Source organism: Salmo salar, chromosome 16 (assembly GCF_965601325.2).
Source record: "Salmo salar chromosome 16, fSalSal1, whole genome shotgun sequence".
NCBI lineage: Eukaryota > Metazoa > Chordata > Actinopteri > Salmoniformes > Salmonidae > Salmo > Salmo salar.
In genome coordinates, this window is record NC_138306.1 from 1,898,060 (window position 1) to 1,924,140 (window position 26,081).

General features: G+C 43.2%; 1 protein-coding gene across 1 annotated transcript in view; it reads right to left on the reverse strand.

Moving 5' to 3' along the window:
• The window catches only part of LOC106573013 (pleckstrin homology domain-containing family A member 5), a 51,092-nt gene that overhangs the window by 21,210 nt on the left and 3,801 nt on the right, over window positions 1-26,081 (reverse strand). The window contains exons 2-5 of the mRNA XM_082963240.1: window positions 17,149-17,269; window positions 11,441-11,513; window positions 5,315-5,415; window positions 3,760-3,875 (exon numbers count right to left, since the gene is read on the reverse strand). Of these exons, the coding sequence (XP_082819366.1) occupies window positions 3,760-3,875; window positions 5,315-5,415; window positions 11,441-11,513; window positions 17,149-17,269 (411 nt within the window). The remainder of the gene's footprint in view (window positions 1-3,759; window positions 3,876-5,314; window positions 5,416-11,440; window positions 11,514-17,148; window positions 17,270-26,081) is intronic.

A 26,081-nucleotide genomic window follows, 5' to 3' on the forward strand; every position in this document is an offset into this window, starting at 1 on the left:
TTATTTTGTGTTTATTTTTGTGTGAGGTGCGTCCGGGGTTTGCACCTTTTGGGGGGGGGGTACTGTCACGTCCTGACCAGTATAAGGGGTTATTGGTTATTGTAGTTTGGTCAGGACGTGGCAGGGGGTATTTGTTTTATGTGGTTCAGGGTTTATGGGATATGTATTTATGTAAGAGAGGTGTTTGATTTATGTGTTCCGGGGTTTTTGGGTAATGTTCTTGTTTTGTATTTCTATGTTTTTCTATGTTGTGTATTTCTTTGTTGGCCTGGTATGGCTCTCAATCAGGAACAGCTGTGCATCGTTGTTGCTGATTGAGAGTCATACTTAAGTAGCCCTGTTTACACCTGTCCCTTTGTGGGAAGTTGTTGTTTGCATAGCTGTGTGTGTAGCATGCAATCCTGTTCGTTCGATCGTTGTTTTGTTTGTGTTCAATAAAAGTCACTATGAGCACTCAACCCGCTGTGCCTTGGTCCACTACGTACAACGACCGTTACAGTTTCATAGTTTTGATGTCTTCACTATTATTCTACAATGTAGAAAATAGTAAAAATATAGAAAAATCATTGAAAGACTAGGTGTTTCCAAACTTTTGACTGGTACAGTATATATTTACAGTGCATTTGGAAAGTATTCAGACCCATTTAAAAACAAAATCAGCAATCTACACACAATACCCAATAATGACAATGCAAAAATCAGGTTTAAAAATGTTAAATATAACATTTACATAAGTATTCCGACCTTTTACTCAGTACTTTGTTGAGGCAACATTGGCAGAGATTACAGCCTTGAGTCTTCTGGGTTATGACGCTACAAGTTTGGCACATCTGTATTTGGGGAGTTTCTCCCATTTTTCTCTGCAGATCCTTTCAAACTCTGTCAGGTTGGATAGGAAGTGTCGCCGCAGAGCAATTTTCAAGTCTCTCCAGAGATGTTCGATCGTGTTCAAGTCCGGGCTCTGGCTGGGCCACTCAAGGAGATTCAGAAACTTGTCCCGATGCCACTCCTGCATTGCCTTGGCTGTGTGCTTAAGGTCGTTGTTCTGCTGGAAGGTGAACCTTCGCCCCAGTCTGAGGTCCTGAGCGCTCTGGAGCAGGTTTTCATGTACTTTGCGCCGTTCATCTTTCCCTCAATCCTGACTAGTCTCCCAGTCCTTGCAGCTGAAAAATATCCTAAGTATGATGCTGCCACAGCCATGACTCACCGTAGTGATGGCTCCAGGTTTCCTCCAGACATGACCCTTGTCAAATAGGCCAAATAGTTTGGTTTCATCAGGCCACAGAATCTTGTTTCTCATGATCTGAGAGTCTTTAGGTGCCTTTTGGAAAACTCCAAGCGGGCTGTCATGTGCCTTTTAGTGAGAAGTGGCATCCGTCTGGCAACTCTACCATAAAAGGTCTGATTGGTGGAGTGCTGCAGAGATGGTTGTCCCTTGGAAGGTTCTCCCATCTCCACAGAATAACTTTGGAGCTCTGTCAAAGTGGCTCTTGGTCACCTCCTTGACCAAGGCCCTTCTCCCCCTATTTCTCAGTTTGGCCGGAAGGCCAGCTCAAGGAAGAGTCTTGGTGTTTCCAAACTTCTTCCATTTAAGAATGATGGAGGCCACTGTGTTCTTGGGGACCTTCAACGCTGTAGACATTTTTGGGTACCCTTCCCCAGATCTATCCTTGGAGCTCTACGGACAATTCCTTCAAATCAAATCAAATGTTATTTGTCACATGCGCCAAATACAACAGGTTTCACCTTAGAGTGAAATGCTTACTTACAAGCCGTTAACCAACAACCAAGTTAAGAAAAATAAGTATTTTGTAAAAAACAGTAAGTACAAATTTTAAATAAATGTAACAAATAATTAAACAGCAGTAGTAAAATAACAATAGCGAGGCTATATACAGGGGGAACCGGTACAGAGTCAATGTGCGGGGGCACCGGTTAGTTGAGGTAATATATACATGTAGGTAGAGTTAATAAAGTGACTATGCATAGATAATTAACAGAGTAGCATCAGCATAAAAAAGGGGTCTGGGTAGCCCTTTGATTAGCTGTTCGGGAGTCTTATATCTAGGGGGTAGAAGCTGTTAAGAAGCCTCTTGGACCTAGACTTGGTGCTCCAGTACCGCTTTCCATGTGGTAGCAGAGAGAACAGTCTATGACTAGGGTGGCTGGAGTCTTTGGCAATTTTTAGGGCCTTCCTCTGACACCTCCTGGTACAGAGGTCCTGGATAGCAGGAAGCTTGGCCCCAGTGATGTACTGGGCCGTACGCACTACCCTCTGTAGCGCCTTGCGGTCGAAGGCCGAGCAGTTGCCATACTAGGCAGTGATACAACCAGTCAGGATGCTCTCGATGTGCAGCTGTAGAACCTGATGGCTTGGTTTTTGCTCTGCACTGTCAGCTGTATGACCTTATATAGACAGGTTTGCACATTTCCAAATCATGTCCAATCAATTGAATTTACCACAGCTGGACTTATAGAAACATCTAAAGGATGACCAATGGAAACATGACGCACCTGAGCTCAATTTCGAGTCTCAAAGCAAAAGTTCTGAATACTTATGTAAATAACGTATGTCTGTTTTTTATTAGTAATACATTTGCTAAAATGTATAAAAACCTGTTTTCGCTATGTCACGATGGGGTTTGTGTGTAGATTAATGAGGGGAAAAAAACAATTTAATACATTTTAGAATAAGGCTGTAATTTAACAAAACGTTGAAAAAGTCATGAGGTCTGAATACTTTCTGAATGCCGTGTATATTTCGGACTCTGACATTGATCGTACTAATATTTCTATATTCTTTAATTCCTTTTTATTTTTGGGATTTGAGTGTATTGTTTTGTATTGTTAAGAATTGCTGCACTGTTGGAGGTAGGAACATAAGCATTTCGCTACACCCGCGATAACATCTGCAAAATATGTGTATGCAACCAAAACTATTTTATTTCGTTTTATTTTGATTTAGCAGCAGAGTTGTTCCTGTGTCACCTGCTCAATTAGCTATCGTATCTCCATGAGGACTGCAGCCAGAGACACCATCACATAACTTAATTTAATTAAAAATCACTTCACCATTTAGGCCTCCACTTCACTCTGCCAGGTAGATGATACACACGCACGCTGTTCTGCCGTGTAGAGAGGAGGAAGCGTTGTTGAGGAAGGTTGCCAGGTTACTGTTATTTCACTCTAAATCCCCATAATCCCTTCACATCACACACACACACACACACACACACACACACACACACACACACACACACACACACTCAGTCAGTCAGTCAGTCAGTCAGTACTGTAGCTAATGCATCCTTCACGCTACACCGGCATCGTACATCCAGGACACACACACACACCCCTATCCTCTGACAATAGCCAGGTTATGCAACAGGGAAGAGCCAGCGTTTTCTGTATCACTCCGTCTCACTCTAGAGGACTGGAATATGCTGAGGTGGATGAGACCCTTCCCTAATCAACTACATGCTGAGGAAAGCAATTCAGAGAGTTCAAATAACAGTAAAACAGAACAGCTCCTTAATATTTCTATTTAGGAGGTTACCACCGTTCAAACACTGTTTGAGATCCAATTAAACTATTCCTCCAAGTTCAGTAGCTAAATTGACTAAGACAATTGTCCAGTATAGACGGAGCCTCACAGCTCGACTGAATGGGAAATAGGGTCTCTGTTTTGTTACTACTCAGTACTGACATCTCAACTGAATAGGAAACGAAGTGTCACTTATTGATTGATTGAGTACAAACCTCTTGATAGGCTCTGAGTGCACCAGGGCAGCGTCTGTCATCACCTTCATCCATGACTCCATGTCTTTGGCTGCGTCTGTGCAAAAGTAGTACGTTCGCATGTTGGGATGTGTCGCCTGCCGGAACAGAGTCGAAGAGAAGAGACCTGGAAGAGAAGAGAGAAAGGGCAAGAAGCGGGTTAGTTGAGTCAACTGGGATGTGGTCTCTTTTACTCTGGCTTTATTTGAGTTCTAAAGCCAACACTGTATATGTGAACAGTCAGTCAGAATAGTTTGCTACAGCAACATCTTCTCTTATCAATGATGGACAAACCAATCTCAGTAAATTTGTTCTGACAGCATCATTGACTAGTTCAATTCTTCCTGCTGGTGTGAATGTTTTTTTTTAGGACACATAGAAAGCATATTTTAGGACATAATATCATCCTGACATAATTAGATCCTGACATAATAAAATCCACACCACCATGTAGGCCAAACACATCTAAACCCATGACTCATCAGATTTGTATACCACTACATTACAGAATCAGGACTCAGGACTTACCATGCAACACTTGGACTGGTAAACAGGCTGCTGATTCTCCTCACTCAAGATCCGCTCGCAGTAGACAAACAAAGGCATTGTTAGTGTGTGCATGGAAGAAGGAGACAGCAATATTCTGTTTACCAGGGACTGAAGACTAAAGGCAGCCATTCCTGTGTCGTCCAAAAATGTATTTGTAACAACAGTCAGTGAGGAATAAGAGGCTTAAGAAACTGCCATGTTTGCCACAAAGAGACAGGAATATGGAGAGTTTAAAATGATTGGCATAATGTTGAGTTAGCGTCATTCCATTTCCTTTGAGTTATGTAAAATATTGCTATTATTGTTCCTAAGAACTACAGGGGTCATGCACAGCTCTGTTTTCTTCCTCCTCCCCCTTCATTTCCCTTCCTCCATGATCTGTCTCCCTCCCTCCTCCTCTTTCTGAGGAGATGGAAACTGAGTATGTGTGGTTGGTTAGAGAGACCTTGGGAAGACTGCTGGGAGTCTGTGTGGCTGTGCTGTTTGGCAGGGCTGAGCCGAACCCTCGTCTCTCTCTGTGGCTTTGGAAAGGAACCCGACCAGAGAGAAAGCCACAGCACCAAGAGAGATGCCATAAAATTATGGACTGGCTGCCACTGGACTCTGAGGCTCTAGAGCTGAAGGTGGCTCCTGCGGCTTACTAACAATACTCTATAGCAGTAGCAGCAGATGACAGATAAAACAGCCTTATTTTTCCTCTCTTTGATCAAGACTAAACTCTTAGCTTACTAACAATGCTTAAAGTAGTGGCAGCACACGCCAGAAAAAAACTACATTTTCTCTTCCCTCTTAATCCTTGACTAAACTCACTCTTTTCTTCTTGTTCTCACATTTCTTTTTTTATATATCAAACAAACTTGAATTTTTCACCTCCTAATGAATCTCTCACTCGTTTCCCCTTAGCTCTGGAATCTCAGACAGCAAATAAAAATAATCAACCACTGTAGCCAAACGACAATTTGACAAAAGAATGAAAACAAGTACTGACCTTGAAGGCATATTTCCTGTTGATGTGGTCGTCGACAGACAGAATAGATATATGAAAGCTAGGCAGGAGGATGCTGCCGAGGATACCCTCCTCTTTCTCATCTGAAGGAAACAAAAACAAACAGGAAACAAAGATTAGTTGTATTTCATCTGTAGAGTAAATCCTTATTTTATCATTTTCAGAAGTTTGTCTATGCAGTTATTGCTGCTGTGAAAGAAATCCCTCTTCCTCACCAGGATAATTATATAAAATCATATTAAGGAGATTACCCAGTGATTTAAATGACAGGCAGGGAAAGAGATTAGCATATATCCATTGATTAAACTCCAGCAGAGCGATAACCGTATTACATCCAGCTGAGAGACCATACTGGGTGGAAGTGTGTGTGTGTGTGCTTGCGTGCATGTGTGCGTGTGTACTGTGAAGCGTGTTTTCTCTGTGGTAGGAAGTGGATGGAAACCATTTGTCCTGGGGCTCTGACTGGGAGGCCTGGCTCCAGGATCGATCGGTGTCCTCCAGCCTGTTTTGTTCTCCATCCTTCTCTCCCTCCCAGCCTCTCTCTCCCTCTCCCTCTCTCCCTCCCTCCCCATCTCCATAAGGCAGTAAAGTGCAGTAAATGAGATTTCACACTAACTGGGGGAAAAGTGTGACACCAATCCGGCCCCGGAGGACTGGAGATGCACATCCCTGACCTAGACTATGGATACGTCCCAAATTTCACCATATAGGGTGCCATTTCAGATGCAGCCAAACTATATGTAAGCTATACCTGCTGTTCAAAGGGCTCTGTGTGTTTGATGTATTACTTACCATTTTCCTGTGGAATCACTGGTTTGTTTTAAAACTGTTTCTGTTTCTCTTTTACTCTACCACTCACCGCTGACCCCAAGCTAGCAATGAAACCGCTCTATTTGGTCGTCTGACCAAAGCACCAATTTCAATCCAAGTGCCAATGCCGTTTAGCAAGGTCCAGGAGTTGACATTTGTTGTATGACATTGGCCACTTAAAGTACTTAAGTTAAAATACTTAAAAGTACTACTTAACAAAAGATTTGATCACATTACTCCAGTGCTAGCCTCTCTACACTGGCTTCCTGTTAACCTGTTATGGCTAGGGGGCAGTATTTTCACGGCTGGATAAAAAACGTACCCGATTTAATCTGGTTACTACTCCTGCCCAGTAACTAGAATATGCATATAATTATTGGCTTTGGATAGAAAACACTCCAAAGTTTCTAAAACTGTTTGAATGGTGTCTGTGAGTATAACAGAACTCAAATGGCAGGTCAAAACCTGAGAGATTCCTTTACAGGAAGTGGCCTGTCTGACCATTTCTTGAACTTCTTTGCCATCTCTATCTTTTACAAAGGATCTCTGCTCTAACGTGACACTTCCTACGTCTTCCATGGGCGCTCAGAGCCCGGGAAAAACCTGAATGTCGTCATCCCAGCCCCAGGCTGAAACACATTATCGCCTTTGTCAAGTGGCCGATCAAGGGACTGTGGGCTTAGGCGCGTGCCCTGGCCGCCCCCGTCTTTGTGATTTTTCCTCTGTTTGCCGAAAAGGAGATTCCCGGTCGGAATATTATCGCTTTTTTCCGAGATAAATTGCATAAAAACTGATTTTAAACAGCGGTTGACATGCTTCGAAGTACGGTAATGGAATATTTAGAATTTTTTTGTCACGAATTGCGCCATGCGCACGACCCTGATTTACCATTTCGGATAGTGTCTGGGACGCACGAACAAAACGCCGCTATTCGGATATAACGATGGATTATTTTGGACCAAACCAACATTTGTTATTGAAGTAGCAGTCCTGGGAGTGCATTCTGACGAAGACAACAAAAGGTAATCAAACTTTTATAATAGTAAATCTGATTTTGGTGAAGGCTAAACTTGCCGGGTGTCTAAATAGCTAGCCCGTGATGGCTGGGCTATGTACTTAGAATATTGCAAAATGTGCTTTCACCAAAAAGCTATTTTAAAATCGGACATATCGAGTGCATAGAGGAGTTCTGTATCTATAATTCTTAAAATAATTGTTATGCTTTTTGTGAACGTTTATCGTGAGTAATTTAGTAAATTGTTAGCAAATTCCCCGGAAGTTTGCGGGGGGTATGCTAGTTCTGAACGTCACATGCTAATGTAAAAAGCTGGTTTTTGATATAAATATGAACTTGATTGAACAAAACATGCATGTATTGTATAACATAATGTCCTAGGTGTGTCATCTGATGAAGATCATCAAAGGTTAGTGCTGCATTTAGCTGTCTTCTGGGTTTTTGTGACATTATATGCTAGCTTGAAAAATGGGTGTCTGATTATTTCTGGCTTGGTACTCTGCTGACATAATCTAATGTTTTGCTTTCGTTGTAAAGCCTTTTTGAAATCGGACAGTGTGGTTAGATAAAGGAGAGTCTTGTCTTTAAAATGCTGTGAAATAGTCATATGTTTGAAAAATTGAAGTTTTTGTATTTTTTAGGAATTTGTAATTCGCGCCACGCCTATCATTGGATATTGGAGCAGGTGTTCCGCTAGCGGAACGTCTAGATGTAAGGCAAGGGCTGATTTCAAGGTTTTACTGCTAACCTACAAAGCATTACAAGGGCTTGCTCAGACCTATCTTTTCGATTTGGTCTTGCCGTACATACCTACACGTACGCTACGGTCCCTAGATTTTTTAAGCAAACAGCTGGAGGCAGGGCTTTCTCCTATAGAGCTCAATTTTTATGGAATGGTCTACCTACCCATGTGAGAGACGTAGACTTGGTGTCAACCTTTAAGTCTTTATTGAAGACTCATCTCTTCAGTAGGTCCTATGATTGAGTGTAGTCTGGCCCAGGAGTGTGAAGGTGAACGGAAAGGCACTGGAGCAACGAACTGCCCTTGCTGTCTCTGCCTGGGCGGTTTCCCTCTCTCCACTTGGATTCTCTGCCTCTAACCCTATTACAGGGGCTGAGTCACTGGCTTACTGGTGCTCTTCCATGCCGTCCCTAGGAGGGGTGCGTCACTTGAGTGGGTTGAATCACTGACGTGGTCTTCCTGTCTGGGTTGGCGCCCCCCCTTTGGTTGTGCCGTGGCGGAGATCTTTGTGGGCTATACTCGGCCTTGTCTCAGGATGGTAAGTTGTTGGTTGAAGATATCCCTCTAGTGGTGTGGGGGCTTGTTGTGAACAGCTAAAATAGTTTTATATACTAACTCGATTTTATCAATGTGCCAATCGGGCTTCAAGAAGAAGCATAGCACAATTACAGCAGCCATGAATATTTTAAATAATATCACTGAAGCCCTTGACAAAAATCAGCACTGTGTCTCACTTTTTATTTACCTCTCTACGGCTTTTGATGCAGTTTATCATGCAATACCGAGGAAGAGATTGTCGAGTGAACTGTAGGTCTTTCGGAGCATGCAGCTGCATGGTTTGCTAACAATCTGTCCGATAGAACTCAGTGCAGTCAATTTGATGGGCTCATTGCTGTTAAATTGTCTGTCTGTAATGTTGTGCCCTAGGGCTCTGTACTTGGTCCCCTCTTATTCACTATTTTATTAATAAGTTAGACAAAAATGTGCAAAATGTGCAACTTCACTTCTATGCTGATGATACTGTTATGTATTGTTGTGGCTCTCACAAAAGCTTTCCAGAACTTGCAAACTGCTTTTTATACTGTTCAACATACCTTGTGTCAATTGAAGCTTATCCTCAATCTGACAACATTAAAATAATGGTGTTTTCTAAAGCAAGAAATAGACCTCTGAACCTATTACTACCTGTCAGGGCAATGAGATTTAGACAGTAACCTCATATAAATATCTTGGAATTTTAATTGATGACGGCCTTTCTTTTAAATTGCATATTCAACAACTTACAAAAAATGTGAATTATTATTTTAGGAATAAGGCCTGTTTTTCTTTTGAAGCCAGAAGGACGCTAGTATCAGCTACATTTATGCCTGTACTAGACTATGGGGATATTTTATATATGAATGCTTCGTTAAGTGTTTGAGATCAATTGACACCCTTTACCATGGAGCATTGAGATTTATTTTAAACTGCAAAACCCTTACGCACCACTGCACTTTATATACAAGGGTTGGCTGGCCTTCTCTAGTCAATCGTAGGCTCAGTCACTGGTATACTTTTATTTACAAAGCCATTTTGGGTTTACTACCATTTTATTTGGACATTTCTATAGTCTGCCTACCCATGTGAGAGACGCAGACTCAGTCTCAACCTTTAAGTCTTTACTGAAGACATCTCTCTTCAGTAGGTCCTATGATTAAGTGTAGTCTGGCCCAGGGGTGTGAAGGTGAACGGAAAGGCTGGAGCAACGAACTGCCCTTGCTGTCTCTGCCTGGCCGGTTTCCCCTCTTTCCACTGGGATTCTCTGCCTCTACCCCTATTACAGGGGCTGAGTCACTGGCTTACTGGTGTTCTTCCATGCCGTCCCTGGGAGGGGTGCATCACTTGAGTGGATTGAGTCACTGACGTGGTCTTCCTGTCTGGGTTGGCGCCCCCCCCCCCCTTGGGTTGTGCCGTGGCGGAGATCTTTGTGGGCTATACTCGGCCTTGTCTCGGGATGGTATGTTGGTGGTTGGAGATATCCCTCCAGTGGTGTGGGGGCTGTGCTTTGGCAAAGTGGGTGGGGTTATATCCTACCTGTTTGGCCCTGTCCGGGGGTTTCATCGGATGGGGCCACAGTGTCTCCTGACCCCTCCTGTCTCAGCCTCCAGTATTTATGCTGCAGTAGTTTATGTGTCGGGGGGTTGGGTCAGTCTGTCACATCTGTAGTATTTCTCTTCTCTTTTCCGGTGTCCTGTGTGAATTTAAATATGCTCTCTCTAATTCTCTTTCTTTCTTTCTCTCTTTCTTTCTTTCTTTCTCTCTCTCGGAGGACCTGAGCCCTAGGACCATGCCTCAGGACTACCTGGCTTGATGACTCCTTGCTGTCCCCAGTTCACCTGGTCGTGCTGCTGCTCCAGTTCCAACTGTTCTGCCTGCGGCTATGGAACCCTGACCTGTTCACCGGACGTGCAACCTGTCCCAGACCTGCTGTCCCAGACCTGCTGGAATCCTGACCTGTTCACCGGACGTGCTACCTGTCCCAGATCTGCTGTTTTCAACTCTCTAGAGACAGCAGGAGCGGTAGAGATACTCTCAAAGATCGGCTATGAAAAAGCCAACTGACACTTACTCTTGTGTTACTGACTTGTTGCACCCTCGACAACTACTATGATTATTATTATTTGACCATGCTGGTCATTTATGAACATTTGAACATCTTGGCCATGTGCTGTTATAATCTCCACCCGGCACAGCCAGAAGAGGACTGGCCACCCCTCATAGCCTGGTTCCTCTCTAGGTTTCTTCCTAGGTTTTGGCCTTTCTAGGGAGTTTTTCCTAGCCACCGTGCTTCTACACCTGCATTGCTTGCTGTTTGGGGTTTTAGGCTGGGTTTCTGTACAGCACTTTGAGATATCAGCTGATGTAAGAAGGGCTATATAAATACATTTGATTTGATTTGATTTCAGAAATGTGGTGGGTACCCTCTTCGTTCCTAGGACTTTATCCTGCTAACTGCTACAAATGTCCGAACTGAATTTGGTAAAAGTGCTTTTATGTACTCTGCGCCATCGGCTTGGAGCGCCTTATAAAATACTTTTAAACTGTAAGAACTTGTTCCGATTGGTGTTTTTAAATCATTGATGAAGGATTTTGAGGCTGACTCCCTGACTTGTCAATGTTTTAATTAGCTGTTTTATGATTTTGTTTTACTCTTGTGAATTCTATGGTTTTTTACTAGATTACCTGTAGTTTTTCGTGTTGTCTGTCTGTAATTGTGCAATGACTTGGTGCTGCCTATCTTGGCCAGGACACTCTTGAAAAATAGATTTCAAATCTCAAATGAGTCCTTCCAGGTTAGATAAAGGTTATATAAAATCAATAAATGTTTACTTCTGACCAGTTACAGTAAGAGATTCAAGATACCATGAACATCAAAATGGCATTTCTGTACCACACATTTGCAGATATAGGCAATAGAATCCAGGATGAGGCTAGTATCTGTTGTGATATATTTATGCTTACTGTTTAGAAAAAATATAGGTGTTCTTCATAGTGGACTCACCTCTGTAGTAGTACAGGCACATATCTGACAGCACAAACCACCTCTTCTTCCATAGCTTCATCCCCATGCTGTCCTGAAACATAACAGGAACACAGAAACAGTCAGACCAAATTATGTCTCCTCAGCTCACCTTACAACTAGTCAAAGACTTGATAATGTAGCAGTTGAATACATTTGGAACCTCAAGGAGAGGTTTGGGAAACTATCCCACCTTCTGTAGACAATAAATGTATTGATTCTGGTTATTTAACCCAACTTCTACAAAAAGAAAATAACGTAATTGTTACGATGTATTTCTGCTGAGTCACTCGTTCTAAGAGCTAGAAACAAGGATCAGACAGTCTTCTGGTGTTCTGTTCAGACGTAGAATGTGGTTAATGGTACTAAATAAAGAAGATTAAAAAAAGTTAGTTGTATACTCCAGATGTGATAAAAAAGTAACAACCATCCCCTAAGACAGGGTCATTGTCCTGTATTAAAATAAAGGTACACACACACACATAGTTCTGAGTTCTTCGTTGGATTTAGGTCCACCTCTACGCAGACGACACCATTCTGTATACATCTGGCCTTTCTTTGGACACTGTGTTAACTAACCTCCAAACGAGCTTCAATGCCATACAACACTCCTTCCGTGGCCTCCAACTGCTCTTAACCGCTAGCAAAAACATGCTTTTCAACCGTTCGCTGCCCGCACCCGCCCGCCCGACTAGCATCACTACTCTGGACGGTTCTGACCTAGAATACGTGGACAACTACAAATACCTAGGTGTCTGGCTAGACTGTAAACTCTCCTTCCAGACTCATATCAAACATCTCCAATCCAAAATCAAATCTAGAATCGGCTTTCTATTTCGCAACAAAGCCTCCACTCACGCCGCCAAACTTACCCTAGTAAAACTGACTATCCTACCGATCCTCGACTTCAGCAATGTCATCTACAAAATAGCTTCCAATACTCTACTCAGCAAATTGGATGCAGTCTATCACAGTGCCATCCGTTTTGTTACCAAAGTGCCTTATACCACCCACCACTGCGACCTGTATGCTCTAGTCGGCTGGCCCTCGCTACATATTCGTCGCCAGACCCCCTAGCTCCAGGTCATCTACAAGTCTATACTAGGTAAAGCTCCGCCTTATCTCAGCTCACTGGTCACGATAACAACACCCACCCGTAGCATGCGCTCCAGCAGGTATATCTCACTGGTCATCCCCAAAGCCAACACTTCCTTTGGCCGCCTTTCCTTCCAGTTCTCTGCTGCCAGTAACTGGAACGAATTGCAAAAATCGCTGAAGCTGGAGACTTACATTTCCCTAACTAACTTTTAACATCAGCTATCTGAGCAGCTAACGGATCGCTGCAGCTGTACATAGTCCATCTGTAAATAGCTTACCCAATCTACCTACCTCGTCCTCATATTGTTTTTATTTACTTTGCTGCTCTTTTGCACACCAGTATCACTACTTACACACCATCATCTGCTCATCTATCACTCCAGTGTTAATCTGCTAAATTGTAATTACTTTGCTACAATGGCCTATTTATTGCCTTACCTCCTCATGCCATTTGCACACACTGTATATAGACTTTCTTTTTTTCTATTGTGTTATTGACTATCCTTGTTTATTCCATGTAACTCTGTGTTGTTGTTTCTGTCGCACTGCTTTGCTTTATCTTGGCCAGGTCGCAGTTGTAAAAGAGAACTTGTTCTCAACTAGCTTACCTGGTAAAAAAAAGGTGAAATAAAATAAAAAATACATTTGAATAATAAAGCCTCTCCACTGCAGTCCTTCTCTGGTATCACTGGATGCTGTGTTCAAAGAGCTTTTCAGGCTACTGTTTGTAACAGGAGGGGGTGAGGTAAGGGGTTGAAAGAGAGGGCAACAACTGCCTCTGTTCGGTTCTCTTTATTGGAAAACTAAGTGACACTAAACTCCTTAAATTAATCTAGGATTCCAGAACTACAATCTAGGACTCGATTCTGTAACCAGCACGGACCCAGAGTGATTTTAACTCACTCTCATTACCATTTAGTGGAAAATCCTCAGGCCACCAATGTTTATCCATCTGTAAACTTGCCTGGCGTGTGGTTGGCTGATTCTGGTGGCATTACACTACAATACATAGACATATGCTCCCAGTGCATTTGCAGATCAGACATATACAAACATTCCCGGGTGGTATATGCATTTGAACATGTGGCATTTTTTTCTATGGCAGTATTGAGATGTATTGAAATGTCTTTGTTCCAATAACAGAATCCACCACCTCCCTTATGATTCTATTCCTGAATGTCATGCCTGTGCTTTGCGTTCATGAATGAGGTACCATTCCATTCTCAAACCGTCATGTTTGTCAGATAGATCACACACACACACGGCTAGTAATAGAGCGTGGGCTGGGCGGGAACAAAAAAATGAGGGATGCGTCTCAAATGGCTCCCTATTCTCTACATAGTGCACTACTTTAGACCAGAGCCCTATAGGCCCGGGCTCTGGTCAAAAGTATTACACTATGTAGGGAATAGGGTACCATTTGGGACACATTTTGGCCTTCATGAATCAGTGTGACATTGTGGTGCTCAGCCTGAATCAATTGAAGTAGTGCTGCAGCCCTTTTCAGCAGAGAACAGAACTTCAATAGATTGCACGTTTGAATGAATGGAACCAGAAGAGAAGTGCAAATCCACCTCTCTTCCTCTGAACTTGAACTACTACGAATGAAGTCCCCTCGAAGAAAAAACATTAACAAACTTGCACACACACACTTGCATGTGCATGCCCACACACCATCAGCTCAAATGGGGTCGCCTTCCAAACATCAGCTGCCAGCTGTATGGAGTGAAAGCCCTGGGTCTTGGGTCAACTGTGCACCGTCGTAATCACAACTAAATGAGGAGGCCCTACTTTGTGCACGAGTGTAAAAGAATAAGAAGGACCCCTCTGGCTACCCGTCTCCCTTAGGCTCACCACTCTTCAACCTGGGGCCGCTATTCACAAATAGTCTCATCTCAGAGGAGTGCTGATCTAGGATCAGTTATGCTTTTTGAATAATAATGAATACGATGAAATGGGCAGGGTGAACCTCATTCTAGATCAGCACTCCTACTCTGAGATGCTTTATGAGTACAGGCCTTGATGTATGTGACCATGGAACTGTGATTAAGGAAACTGCTATTTAAATACTGCTTTGCATTGCTTGTTTGACTGGCGCACACACACACACACACACACACACACACACACACACACACACACACACACACACACAGTTTGACTGGAAGAGCAGAAAGGCAAGAGGCTGTACAAGATCCTGTAAGACAATGGAAAGATTCCATTGTGCTGCCTGTCTTAAGACTGTTGATCAAACTCTGACAGCACAGGGAGGGAACGTAAGCCCCTCTACATTATTCATAGAAGAGAAGGGAATGGCACAATAGGAGAGAACTTGAAATGTGTATCTGTTGTGCTGTAGAGTGAAGATTTGAGGTACACTACATGACCAAAAGCATGTGGACACCTGCTCGACGAACATCTCATTCCAAAATCATGGGAATTAATATGGAGTTGGTCTCCCCTTTGCTGCTATAACAGCCTCCACCCTTCTGGGAAGGCTTTCCACTAGATGTTGGAACATTGCTGCGAGGACTTGTTTCCATTCAACCACAAGAGCATTAGTGAGATCGGCCACTGATGTGCGATTAGGCCTGGCTCGCAGTCAGCGTTCCAATTCATACCAAAGATGTTCGATGGGGTGGAGGTCAGGGTTCTGTGCAGGCCAGTCAAGTTCTTCCATACCGATCTCGACAAAACATTTCTGTATGGACCTCGCTTTGTGCATGGGGGCATTGTCATGCTGAAACCGTAAAGGGCCTTCCCCAAACTGTTGCCACAAAGTTGGAAGTACAGAATCGTCTAGAATGTCATTGTATGCTGTAGCATTAAGATTTCCCTTCATAGGTCCTCCCGAGTGGAGCAGCGGTCTAAGGCACTGCACTGCTTGAGGTGTCACTACAGATCCGGGTTCGATGCTGGGCTGTGTTGCAGCCGGCCGCGACCGGGAGACACATGAGGAGACACACAATTGGCCCAGCGGTTAGAGGAGGTATTGGCCGGCCGGGATGTTCTTGTCCCATCGCGCTCTAGCGACTCCTGTGGCGGGCCGGGAGCATGCACTCTGACACCAGATGTACAGTGTTTTCTCCAACACGTTGGTGTGGCTGGCTTCCGGGTTAAGCGAGTATGTGTAAAGAAGCAGTGCGGCTTGGCAGGGTTGTGTTTTGGAGGACTCATGGATCTCGACCTTCGCCTCTCACGAGTCCGTACGGGAGTTTCAGCGATGGGACAAGACTAACTACCAATTGGATATCACGAAACTAGGGAGAAAATGGGGTAAAAAAAAAACATGAAAACCGTCCACAGACCGTTATTCCTCCTCCACCAAACTTTACAGTTGGCACTATGCTTTAGGGCAGGTAGCGGTCACCTGGAATCCGCTAAACCCAGATTCGTCCGTTGGACTGCGGACGATCACTCCAGAAAACGCGTTTCCACTGCTCCAGAGTCCTATGGCAGCGAGCTTTACACCACTCCAGCCGACACAAAAATTAGCACAGCATGTATTTATTAACGTATCAAGATAAAATATTATAGTCAGGCAACATATGAGATGTGAATAGGCAAGATTTCATTCCAAAGTCGGAATGTATTTTCTCTCGCTTCAGCTCAAATAATGGCCACCATTGATTTCAATAAAAAAAAAAAATTATGCCTTGCATGCTCTGTTTCGCATACTTTGATTTGGACTCATACTCAGACCCTCTCGTTTTCCAATTTGCGTGATCGGAGCATGGTAGTATGCATTTTGAGAAACACCCTTTGTCTCCCTGACTCATAGATTGATTCACTGTAGTGACTACTGTATACTGCTATATAAAGCCATCAACACACACACTCACCTGTTTGTAAAGCCAGTTACTCTTAATTACCGCTGCATTGGGGTTCCTTCCTTATCGAGTTAGATCTCTTACCAAAGTTGTGAATTTTCTTAGAGGATCTTGAGGGCTGAAAAGAGTAAATTATACACTCACATTTATATTAAGTTACTCTAGAATCTAGATAATTATAGTTTGTCCCTTCATGTGTGTGTTTGTGTGAGTGTGTGTTAGAATAATTTGTATGTGTTCCACTCTGAAATTGTAGGATAGGGTGAAATGTTGGATAATTAGGAGAAGATAAAACCAGGATGTGGGTAGATCTGTTAGTATTGTAATACTATGATGTTATATTCTTTAGTAGGGATGTAAACAGTGAAGTTGTAGAGTAGATAATAGAAAATCATTAGAGGGTTTCAAACCAAGAGGGTCCCAACGGGGGAGGGGAGGTGAAAGCCTTGAAGAATGTGACAACTTTTATCGTTCTTTGTGGTTAGTGGAAAAGTACTGGTTGTTTGAGAAGGGAGTGGTCTAAAGATAGGAATGTATCTGTGTATTATAAAAGGACTGAGTCCTCATTTTTGACTTTAGAGCCCTCATGAATAAAGATCTTTGAACCTTTTTTATAAAATCTGAGACTCTGCCCAATTATTAGTGATCCCAGAGTCTTACAAACCTATGGGAATTGGTTAAAGATTAAATGCATGATTGGAATTGAAAATTCCCTTAAGTGTGCATGAGCGTGCGTGTGTGTGAGTAATCACTATAACTCACTCTTGCTGCGGGGCTACTGGGGTGAGTAGCGTAGTCTGAGCCGCCTGTGTAGTTGGAGGTCTCACTACTCATGGTGCTCATTGGGCACTCCTTCTCATTCGCTGGCGCTTTGGGGCTGGACCTACACAACAGGAAATAAAAGTGGTAGGAAATTATCACAGACGAGCTCACATAATTCCGTATTCTACATATTAGAGGAATGTTTGATCTACATAAGGTACTTCTAAGCAAAACTTTCTCGAAGCCTCTCAGAGTCACTCATTCTTGGCCTACATCACTGCTGCATAAACTGCTGGAGCTCAATTTGTCAGCCAGACGTCTACAGCCCATTTAAAGTTGTTAGAGAGACAAGGCAGGGAAATGTATGTGCAGTGACATGGACAGAGTAATTGGCTTGATTCAGAGGGGCCATCTTAAGCTTATTATAGCTGAGGGCTGAGGCTTTCAACTGCTGTAGACTGACTCCCTGAGCACAGTGTAGATGTGTTAAGTGAGGTCAATTTGACTGATAAAAAAGTGGGTCTTGCTGAAAGGCTGGAAAGTTTTAAAAGTCAAGTTTAAATTAAAAAAAAAAAGGTTAAACGTCCATTTTAATATATACCCTTGATGGGACTCCTTGCAGTGAAATAACAGAAAGTGTTTTGTCCCATAGAGATGTTCTGTCTTAGCCTACAATCTGTAGCTATGGTACAATGTTGTGGTCTACAAGGAATGAACGCCGCAGCCCGTCTGGTGTTCAACCTTCCCAAGTTCTCTCACGTCACCCCGCTCCACCGCTCTCTCCACTGGCTTCCAGTTGAAGCTCGCATCCGCTACAAGACCATGGTGATTGCCTACAGAGCTGTGAAGGGAACGGCACCTCCATACCTTCAGGCTCTGATCAGGCCCTACACCCAAACAAGGGCACTGCGTTCATCCACCTCTGGCCTGCTCGCCTCCCTACCTCTGAGGAAGCACAGTTCCCGCTCAGCCCAGTCAAAACTGTTCGCTGCTCTGGCACCTGTGGGACAGTCTACAACACCTCTGGCACCTCTGGCACTGTGGGACAGTCTACAACACCTCCTCATTCTAACTCAATTCAGCCATACAGTAGCCCAATCCATACCCGCACATATACTACCACCCAATAGATCCACTCCTCCCTCCCTCAACTCATCCATCCTTTGTTCCACCCTCAATCCACCAATACATCTCTCCGTTTATCCACAAATGACCCTTCAGTGACCCTTTAATATCAAACTCAGATTTGAGTAGTAAGTCTGCATGCTTTTGCTCAACAGAACAGGGGTAGATAGGACAACAGGTAGGTAGGTAAACACAGAGGAGAGTGAGCAACAGGAGGTTTACACCAACATACAATACTGGGAGGGTCATACTGCAGTAGCCTAGCCCCAGATCTACTTGTGCTGAATATTGCCCTCCCAAGAAAAAAGGCAGTAACTGCTCATAGCATGGAACTGAGAAAAATGGCTTCAAAGTTTTTTAATTGTCCAGCCAAATTAATTCAAGGGAGATCATTGGAGATGTAGTGTTCTGTTGCTTTACTATGAGTAAATGTTTTATTCATGTTGACCCTGACATCTGACATGACCCTTGACCCTTAAAACGGCAGTTACTGCCTTCTTCCTTGCCATGACATGTTATACATTGCAGGGCAATACCAAAGCAAAGAGCAGTATCTGCCATTTTAATTTGTTAGTTTATTATACTTCTCATGTATACTATTAATAAAATAGCAGTGTAATTGCTGACAGTGTAACAAAGTTGAAACTGCATCATTTGTGTGTCTTCCACTAAGGTACCAGTTGCATTAACAGTTGAACTCAGAAGTTTACGTACACCTTAGCGAAATACATTTAAAACTCAGTTTTTCACAATTCCTGACGTTTAATCCTAGTAAAAATTCCCTGTCTTAGGTCAGTTAGGCAGTGCTACCAAATACTAATTGAGTATATGTAAACTTCTGACCCACGAGGTATGTGATGAAAGAAATAAAAGCTGAAATATATAATTCTCTCTACTATTATTCTGACATTTCACATTCATAAAATAAAAAGTTTACCACTTTATTTTATGAATGTGAAATGTCAGAATAATAGTAGAGAGAATGATATATTTCAGTTTTTACTTCTTTCATCACATACCCCGTGGGTCAGAAGTTCGCACATGCTTTTTCAGTTCTGCCCACAAATTTGATATAGTATTAAGGTCAGGGCTTTGTGATGGCCACTCCAATACCTTGACTTTGTTGTCCTTAAGCCATTTTGCCACAACTTTGGAAGTATGCTTGGTGTCATTGTCCATTTGGAAGACACATTTGCGACCAATCTTTAACTTCCTGACTGATGTCTTGAGATGTTGCTTCAATATATCCACATAATTTTCCTGCCTCATGATGCCATCTATTTTGTGAAGTGCACTAGTCCCTCCTGCATCAAAGCACCGCCACAACATGATGCTGCCACCCCCGTGCTTCCCGGTTGGGATGGTGTTCTTCGGCTTGCAAGCCTCCCCCTTTTTCCTCCAAACATAAAGTTGGTTATTATGGCCAAACAGTTCTATATTTGTTTCATCAGACCAGAGGACATTTCTCCAAAAAGTACGATCTTTGTCCCCATGTGCAGTTGCAAACAGTAGTCTGGCTTTTTTATGGTGGTTTTGGAGCAGTGGCTTCTTCCTTGCTGAGTGGCCTTTTAGGTTATGTCGATATACGACTCATTTTACTGTGGATATAGATACTTTTGTACCTGTTTCCTCCAGCATCTTCACAAGGTCCTTTGCTGTTGTTCTGGGATTGATTTGCGCTTTTCACACCAAAGTACATTCATCTCTAGCAGACAGAACGCGTCTCCTTCCTGAGCAGCTGCGTGGTCCCATGGTGTTTATACTTGCGTACTATTGTTTGTACAGATGAACATGGTACCTTCAGGCGTTTGAAAATTGCTCCCACGGACGAACCAGACTTGTGGAGGTCTACAATTTGTTTTCTGAGGTCTTGGCTGATTTATTGTGATTTTCCCATGATGTCAAGCAAAGAGGGACTGAGTTTGAAGGTAAGGCTTGAAATGACTCAAATTATCTCAATTAGCCTATCAGAAGCTTCTAAAGCCATGACATAATTTTCTGGAATTTTCCAAGCTATTTAATAGCCAGGTATACACTGAGTAGGGTGCAGGCCAGGCAGCAGGCTGTTAGCCAGCCTGCCAGCTTAGTGGAGTCTGCCACTAGCACAGTCAGTGTAGTCAGCTCAGCTTTCCCCATTGAGACCGTGTCTGTGCCTCGATCTAGGTTGGGCAAAATTAAAAATGGCGGTGTTCGCTTTAGCAATCTCACTAGTATAAAGACCTCCTCCATTCCTGCCATTATTGAAAGAGATTGTGATACCTCACATCTCAAAATTGGGTTACTTAATGTTAGATCCCTCACTTCCAAGGCAGTTATAGTCAATGAACTAATCACTGATAATAATCTTGATGTGATTGGCCTGACTGAAACATGGCTTAAGCCTGATGAATTTACTGTGTTAAATGAGGCCTCACCCCCAGGTTACATTAGTGACCATACCCCCCGTGCATCCGGCAAAGGCGGAGGTGTTGCTAACATTTACGATAGCAAATTTCAATTTACAAAAAAAAAAACAACAATGACGTTTTCGTCTTTTGAGCTTCTAGTCATGAAATCTATGCAGCCTACTCACTCACTTTTTATAGCTACTGTTTATAGGCCTCCTGGGCCATATGCAGTGTTCCTCACTGAGTTCCCTGAATTCCTATCGGATCTTGTAGTCATAGCAGATAATATTCTAATTTTTGGTGACTTTAACATTCACATGGAAAAGTCCACAGACCCACTCCAAAAGGCTTTCGGAGCCATCATCGACTCAGTGGGTTTTGTCCAACATGTCTCTGGACCTACTCACTGCCACAGTCATACTCTGGACCTAGTTTTGTCCCATGGAATAAATGTTGTGGATCTAAATGTTTTTCCTCATAATCCTGGACTATCGGACCACCATTTTATTACGTTTGCAATTGCAACAAATAATCTGCTCAGACCCCAACCAAGGAGCATTAAAAGTCGTGCTATAAATTCTCAGACAACCCAAAGATTCCTTGATGCCCTTCCAGACTGCCTCTGCCTACCCAAGGACGTCAGAGGACAAAAATCAGTTAACCACCTAACCGAGGAACTCAATTTAACCTTGCGCAATACCCTAGATGCAGTTGCACCCCTAAAAACTAAAAACATCTGTCATAAGAAACTAGCTCCCTGGTATACAGAAAATACACGAGCTCTGAAGCAAGCTTCCAGAAAATTGGAACGGAAATGGCGCCACACCAAACTGGAAGTCTTCCGACTAGCTTGGAAAGACAGTACCGTGCAGTATCGAAGAGCCCTTACTGCTGCTCGATCATCCTATTTTTCCAACTTAATTGAGGAAAATAAGAACAATCCGAAATTTCTTTTTGATACTGTCGCAAAGCTAACTAAAAAGCAGCCTTCGCAAATGGAGGATGGCTTTCACTTCAGCAGTAATACATTTATGAACTTCTTTGAGGAAAAGATCATGATCATTAGAAAGCAAATTACAGACTCCTCTTTAAATCTGGGTATTCCTCCAAAGCTCCATTGTCCTGAGTCTACACAACTCTGCCAGGACCTAGGATCAAGGGAGATACTTAAGTGTTTTAGTACTATATCTCTTGACGCAATGATGAAAATAATCATGGCCTCCAAACCCTCAAGCTGCATACTGGACCCTATTCCAACTAAACTACTGAAAGAGCTGCTTCCTGTGCTTGGCCCTCCTATGTTGAACATAATAAACGGCTCTCTATCCACCGGATGTGTACCAAGCTCACTAAAAGTGGCAGTAATAAAGCCTCTCTTGAAAAAGCCGAATCTTGATCCAGAAATTATAAAAAACTATCGGCCTATATCGAATCTTCCATTCCTCTCAAAAATTTTAGAAAAAGCTGTTGCACAGCAACTGACTGCCTTCCTGAAGACAAACAATGTATACGAAACGCTTCAGTCTGGTTTTAGACCCCATCATAGCACTGAGACTGCACTTGTGAAGGTGGTAAATGACCTTTTAATGACGTCAGACCGAGGCTCTGCATCTGTCCTCGTGCTCCTAGATCTTAGTGCCGCTTTTGATACCATCGATCACCACATTCTTTTGGAGAGATTGGAAACCCAAATTGGTCTACATGGACAAGTTCTGGCCTGGTTTAGATCTTATCTGTCGGAAAGATATCAGTTTGTCTCTGTGAATGGTTTGTCCTCTGACAAATCAATTGTAAATTTCGGTGTTCCTCAAGGTTCCGTTTTAGGACCACTATTGTTTTCACTATATATTTTACCTCTTGGGGATGTCATTCGAAAACATAATGTTAAATTTCACTGCTATGCAGACGACACACAGCTGTACATTTCAATGAAACATGGTGAAGCCCCAAAATTGCCCTCGCTAGAAGCCTGTGTTTCAGACATAAAGAAGTGGATGGCTGCAAACTTTCTACTTTTAAACTCGGACAAAACAGAGATGCTTGTTCTAGGTCCCAAGAAACAAAGAGATCTTCTGTTGAATCTGACAATTAATCTGGATGGTTGTACAGTCGTCTCAAATAAAACTGTGAAGGACCTCGGCGTTACTCTGGACCCTGATCTCTCTTTTGAAGAACATATCAAGACTGTTTCAAGGACAGCTTTTTTCCATCTACGTAACATTGCAAAAATCAGAAATTTTCTGTCCAAAAATGACGCAGAAAAATTAATCCATGCTTTTGTTACTTCTAGGCTGGACTACTGCAATGCTCTACTTTCCGGCTACCCGGATAAAGCACTAAATAAACTTCAGTTAGTGCTAAATACGGCTGCTAGAATCCTGACTAGAACCAAAAAATTTGATCATATTACTCCAGTGTTAGCCTCCATACACTGGCTTCCTGTTAAGGCAAGGGCTGATTTCAAGGTTTTACTGCTAACCTACAAAGCATTACATGGGCTTGCTCCTACCTATCTTTCCGATTTGGTCCTGCCGTACATACCTACACGTACGCTACGGTCACAAGACGCAGGCCTCCTAATTGTCCCTAGAATTTCTAAGCAAACGGCTGGAGGTAGGGCTTTCTCCTATAGAGCTCCATTTTTATGGAATGGTCTGCCTACCAATGTGAGAGACGCAGACTCAGTCTCAACCTTTAAGTCTTTACTGAAGACTTATCTCTTCAGTGGGTCCTATGATTAAGTATAGTCTGGCCCAGGAGTGTGAAGGTGAACGGAAAGGCTGGAGCAACGAACCGCCCTTGCTGTCTCTGCCTTGCCGGTTCCCCTCTTTCCACTGGGATTCTCTGCCTCTAACCCTTTTACAGAGGCTGAGTCACTGGCCTACTGGTGTTCTTCCATGCCGTCCATGGGAGGGGTGCGTCACTTGAGTGGGTTGAGTCACTGACGTGGTCTTCCTGTCTGGGTTGGCGCCCCCCCCTTGGGTTGTGCCATGGCGGAGATCGTTGTGGGCTATACTCGGCCTTGTCTTAGGACGGTAAGTTGGTGGTTGGAGACATCCCTCTAGTGGTGTGGGGGCTGTGCTTTGGCAAAGTGGGTGGGGTTATATCCTGCCTGTTTGGCCCTGTCCGGGGGTATCATCGGATGGGGCCACAGTGTCTTCTGATCCCTCCTGTCTCAGCCTCCAGTATTTATGCTGCAGTAGTTTATGTGTCGGGGGGCTAGGGTCAGTCTGTTACATCTGGAGTATTTCTCTTGTCTTATCCGGTGTCCTGTGTGTATTTAAATATGCTCTCTCTAATTCTCTCTTTCTCTCTTTCTGTCTTTCTCTCGGAGGACCTGAGCCCTAGGACCATGCCTCAGGACTACCTGGTATGATGACTCCTTGCTGTCCCCAGTCCACCTGGCCGTGCTGCTGCTCCAGTTTCAACTGTTCTGCCTGCGGCTATGGAACCCTGACCTGTTCACCGGACGTGCTTGTTGCACCCTCGACAACTACTATGATTATTATTATTTGACCATGCTGGTCATTTATGAACATTTTAACATTTTAACATTTTGACCATGTTCTGTTATAATATCCACCCTGCACAGCCAGAAGAGGACTGGCCACCCCTCATAGCCTGGTTCCTCTCTAGGTTTCTTCCTAGGTTTTTGGCCTTTCTAGGGAGTTTTTCCTAGGGAGTTTTTCCTAGCCACCGTGCTTCTTTCACATGCTTTGCTTGCTGTTTGGGGTTTTAGGCTGGGTTTCTGTACAGCACTTTGAGAATATCAGCTGATGTACGAAGGGCTATATAAAAATAAATTTGATTTGATTTGATTTGAGTATACAAAACATTATGAGCACCTGATTTTTCCATGACATAGACTGACCAGGTCAATCCAGGTGAAATCTATGATCACTTATTGATGTCACTTGTGAAATCCATTGGGTTTTTCACGCTCAACAGTTTCCCGTGTGTAATCATGAATGGTCCACCACCCAAAAGACATCCAGCCATTGGTGTCAACATGGGTCAGTATCCCTTTGGAACGCTTTCAACACCTTGCAGAGTCCATATACCGACACATTGAGGCTGTTCTGAGTGCAAAAGGGGGTGCAACTCAATATTAGGAAGGTGTTCCTAATGTTTTGTACACTCAGTGTATGTGGTGATGACATAATTTCAAGTCACATTGCAGAGTGGAAAACAGTTCGCTTCAGTTAAAATACTCTTAAGGAAATTGAGAAACTATTACAGCTTCAATCTTTAAAAAATTAATTTGTGCTCACAAAGGGGGACCATTATGATTTCTATAGAGATGGCTGTTTGTCAGGCTGGTGGGGCAGAGCTGGGTAGTTGATAATGTGGTGGGACCATGTTAGGCAGGGGGTAAGCAGTGCTTGGGTTGTGTTAATGATTAAGCATGGGTAAAGAGGATTAGCCTAGCTGAGGCTGACTGAGCTTTTTGAGGACAGGACAGAGGTTCTTCATGGTGAATGATTTTTCATTATCATGATGATGAAAAATACAGCAACTCTTGGTTGGACATGGGGAATTGTCTTAAAAAATGACTATTTATTGTTGAAATCAACACGTTTTGGACTTTCGGCACTTGCCTTCATACGGCTTCTGGGTAAATTTGAGTGGCGCTTTATGCCCCAGTGCTACAATGCCCACACACAGGGGAGACCACCAATTCCTTCCATCTCTCTTCCATCATGAAGTTCTGCTGTGGTTGTCAACAAGGAACCCCACATGGCTAACTTCACAATTCTTCCAAGTCTTATTTTGGTCTTCTCCAATATTGCTTTCTCCACTGCTCTGCTGTGGTGGTCAGCAAGTACACGGCACATGGCTTCACATGGTTTCCCTAGCTCTGTTTGTGGCCTCTTTCCGTCAACACTTCACTGTGTGGGTTGGTGTATCACTCCTCTGTCACAACACTGTTCTACTCTGTCTGTCATAGTTAGGTTATTATTCAGGATGTCAACAAGTACACCCCACATAGCTAACTTTACTATTCTTCCCTTGTTCTGGTTTAGTATTTCTGTCTTCTCCAATATTGCTTTCTTGTGTGGCTTGGTGCATAGCTCCCCTGTCACAACATTCTTCCTGACTCAGAATGTCAACAAGTACACCCCACATGGTTAACTTCCCAATTCTTCCATTCTTCCACTTCTTGTTTCCGGTCTCGTTGAGTCTTTTCCAATAATTCTTTATTTTGTGAGTTGGCACAACTCATCACAGCATTAGTCTTAAAATACATTTGGTAGAAAATAAGACGACAACCCACACTCTTCTAGTTGTGGCAGTCTGCTACACAAGAAATTAGCGTAATTCCCTGCTGTACTGTAAGTCACAATGATTTACTTTGTCACAGTGACTGTGTCTCAGAGACTCAAATAGACAGAGGAGCATAGAGGGGAATAGCAGCAGGAC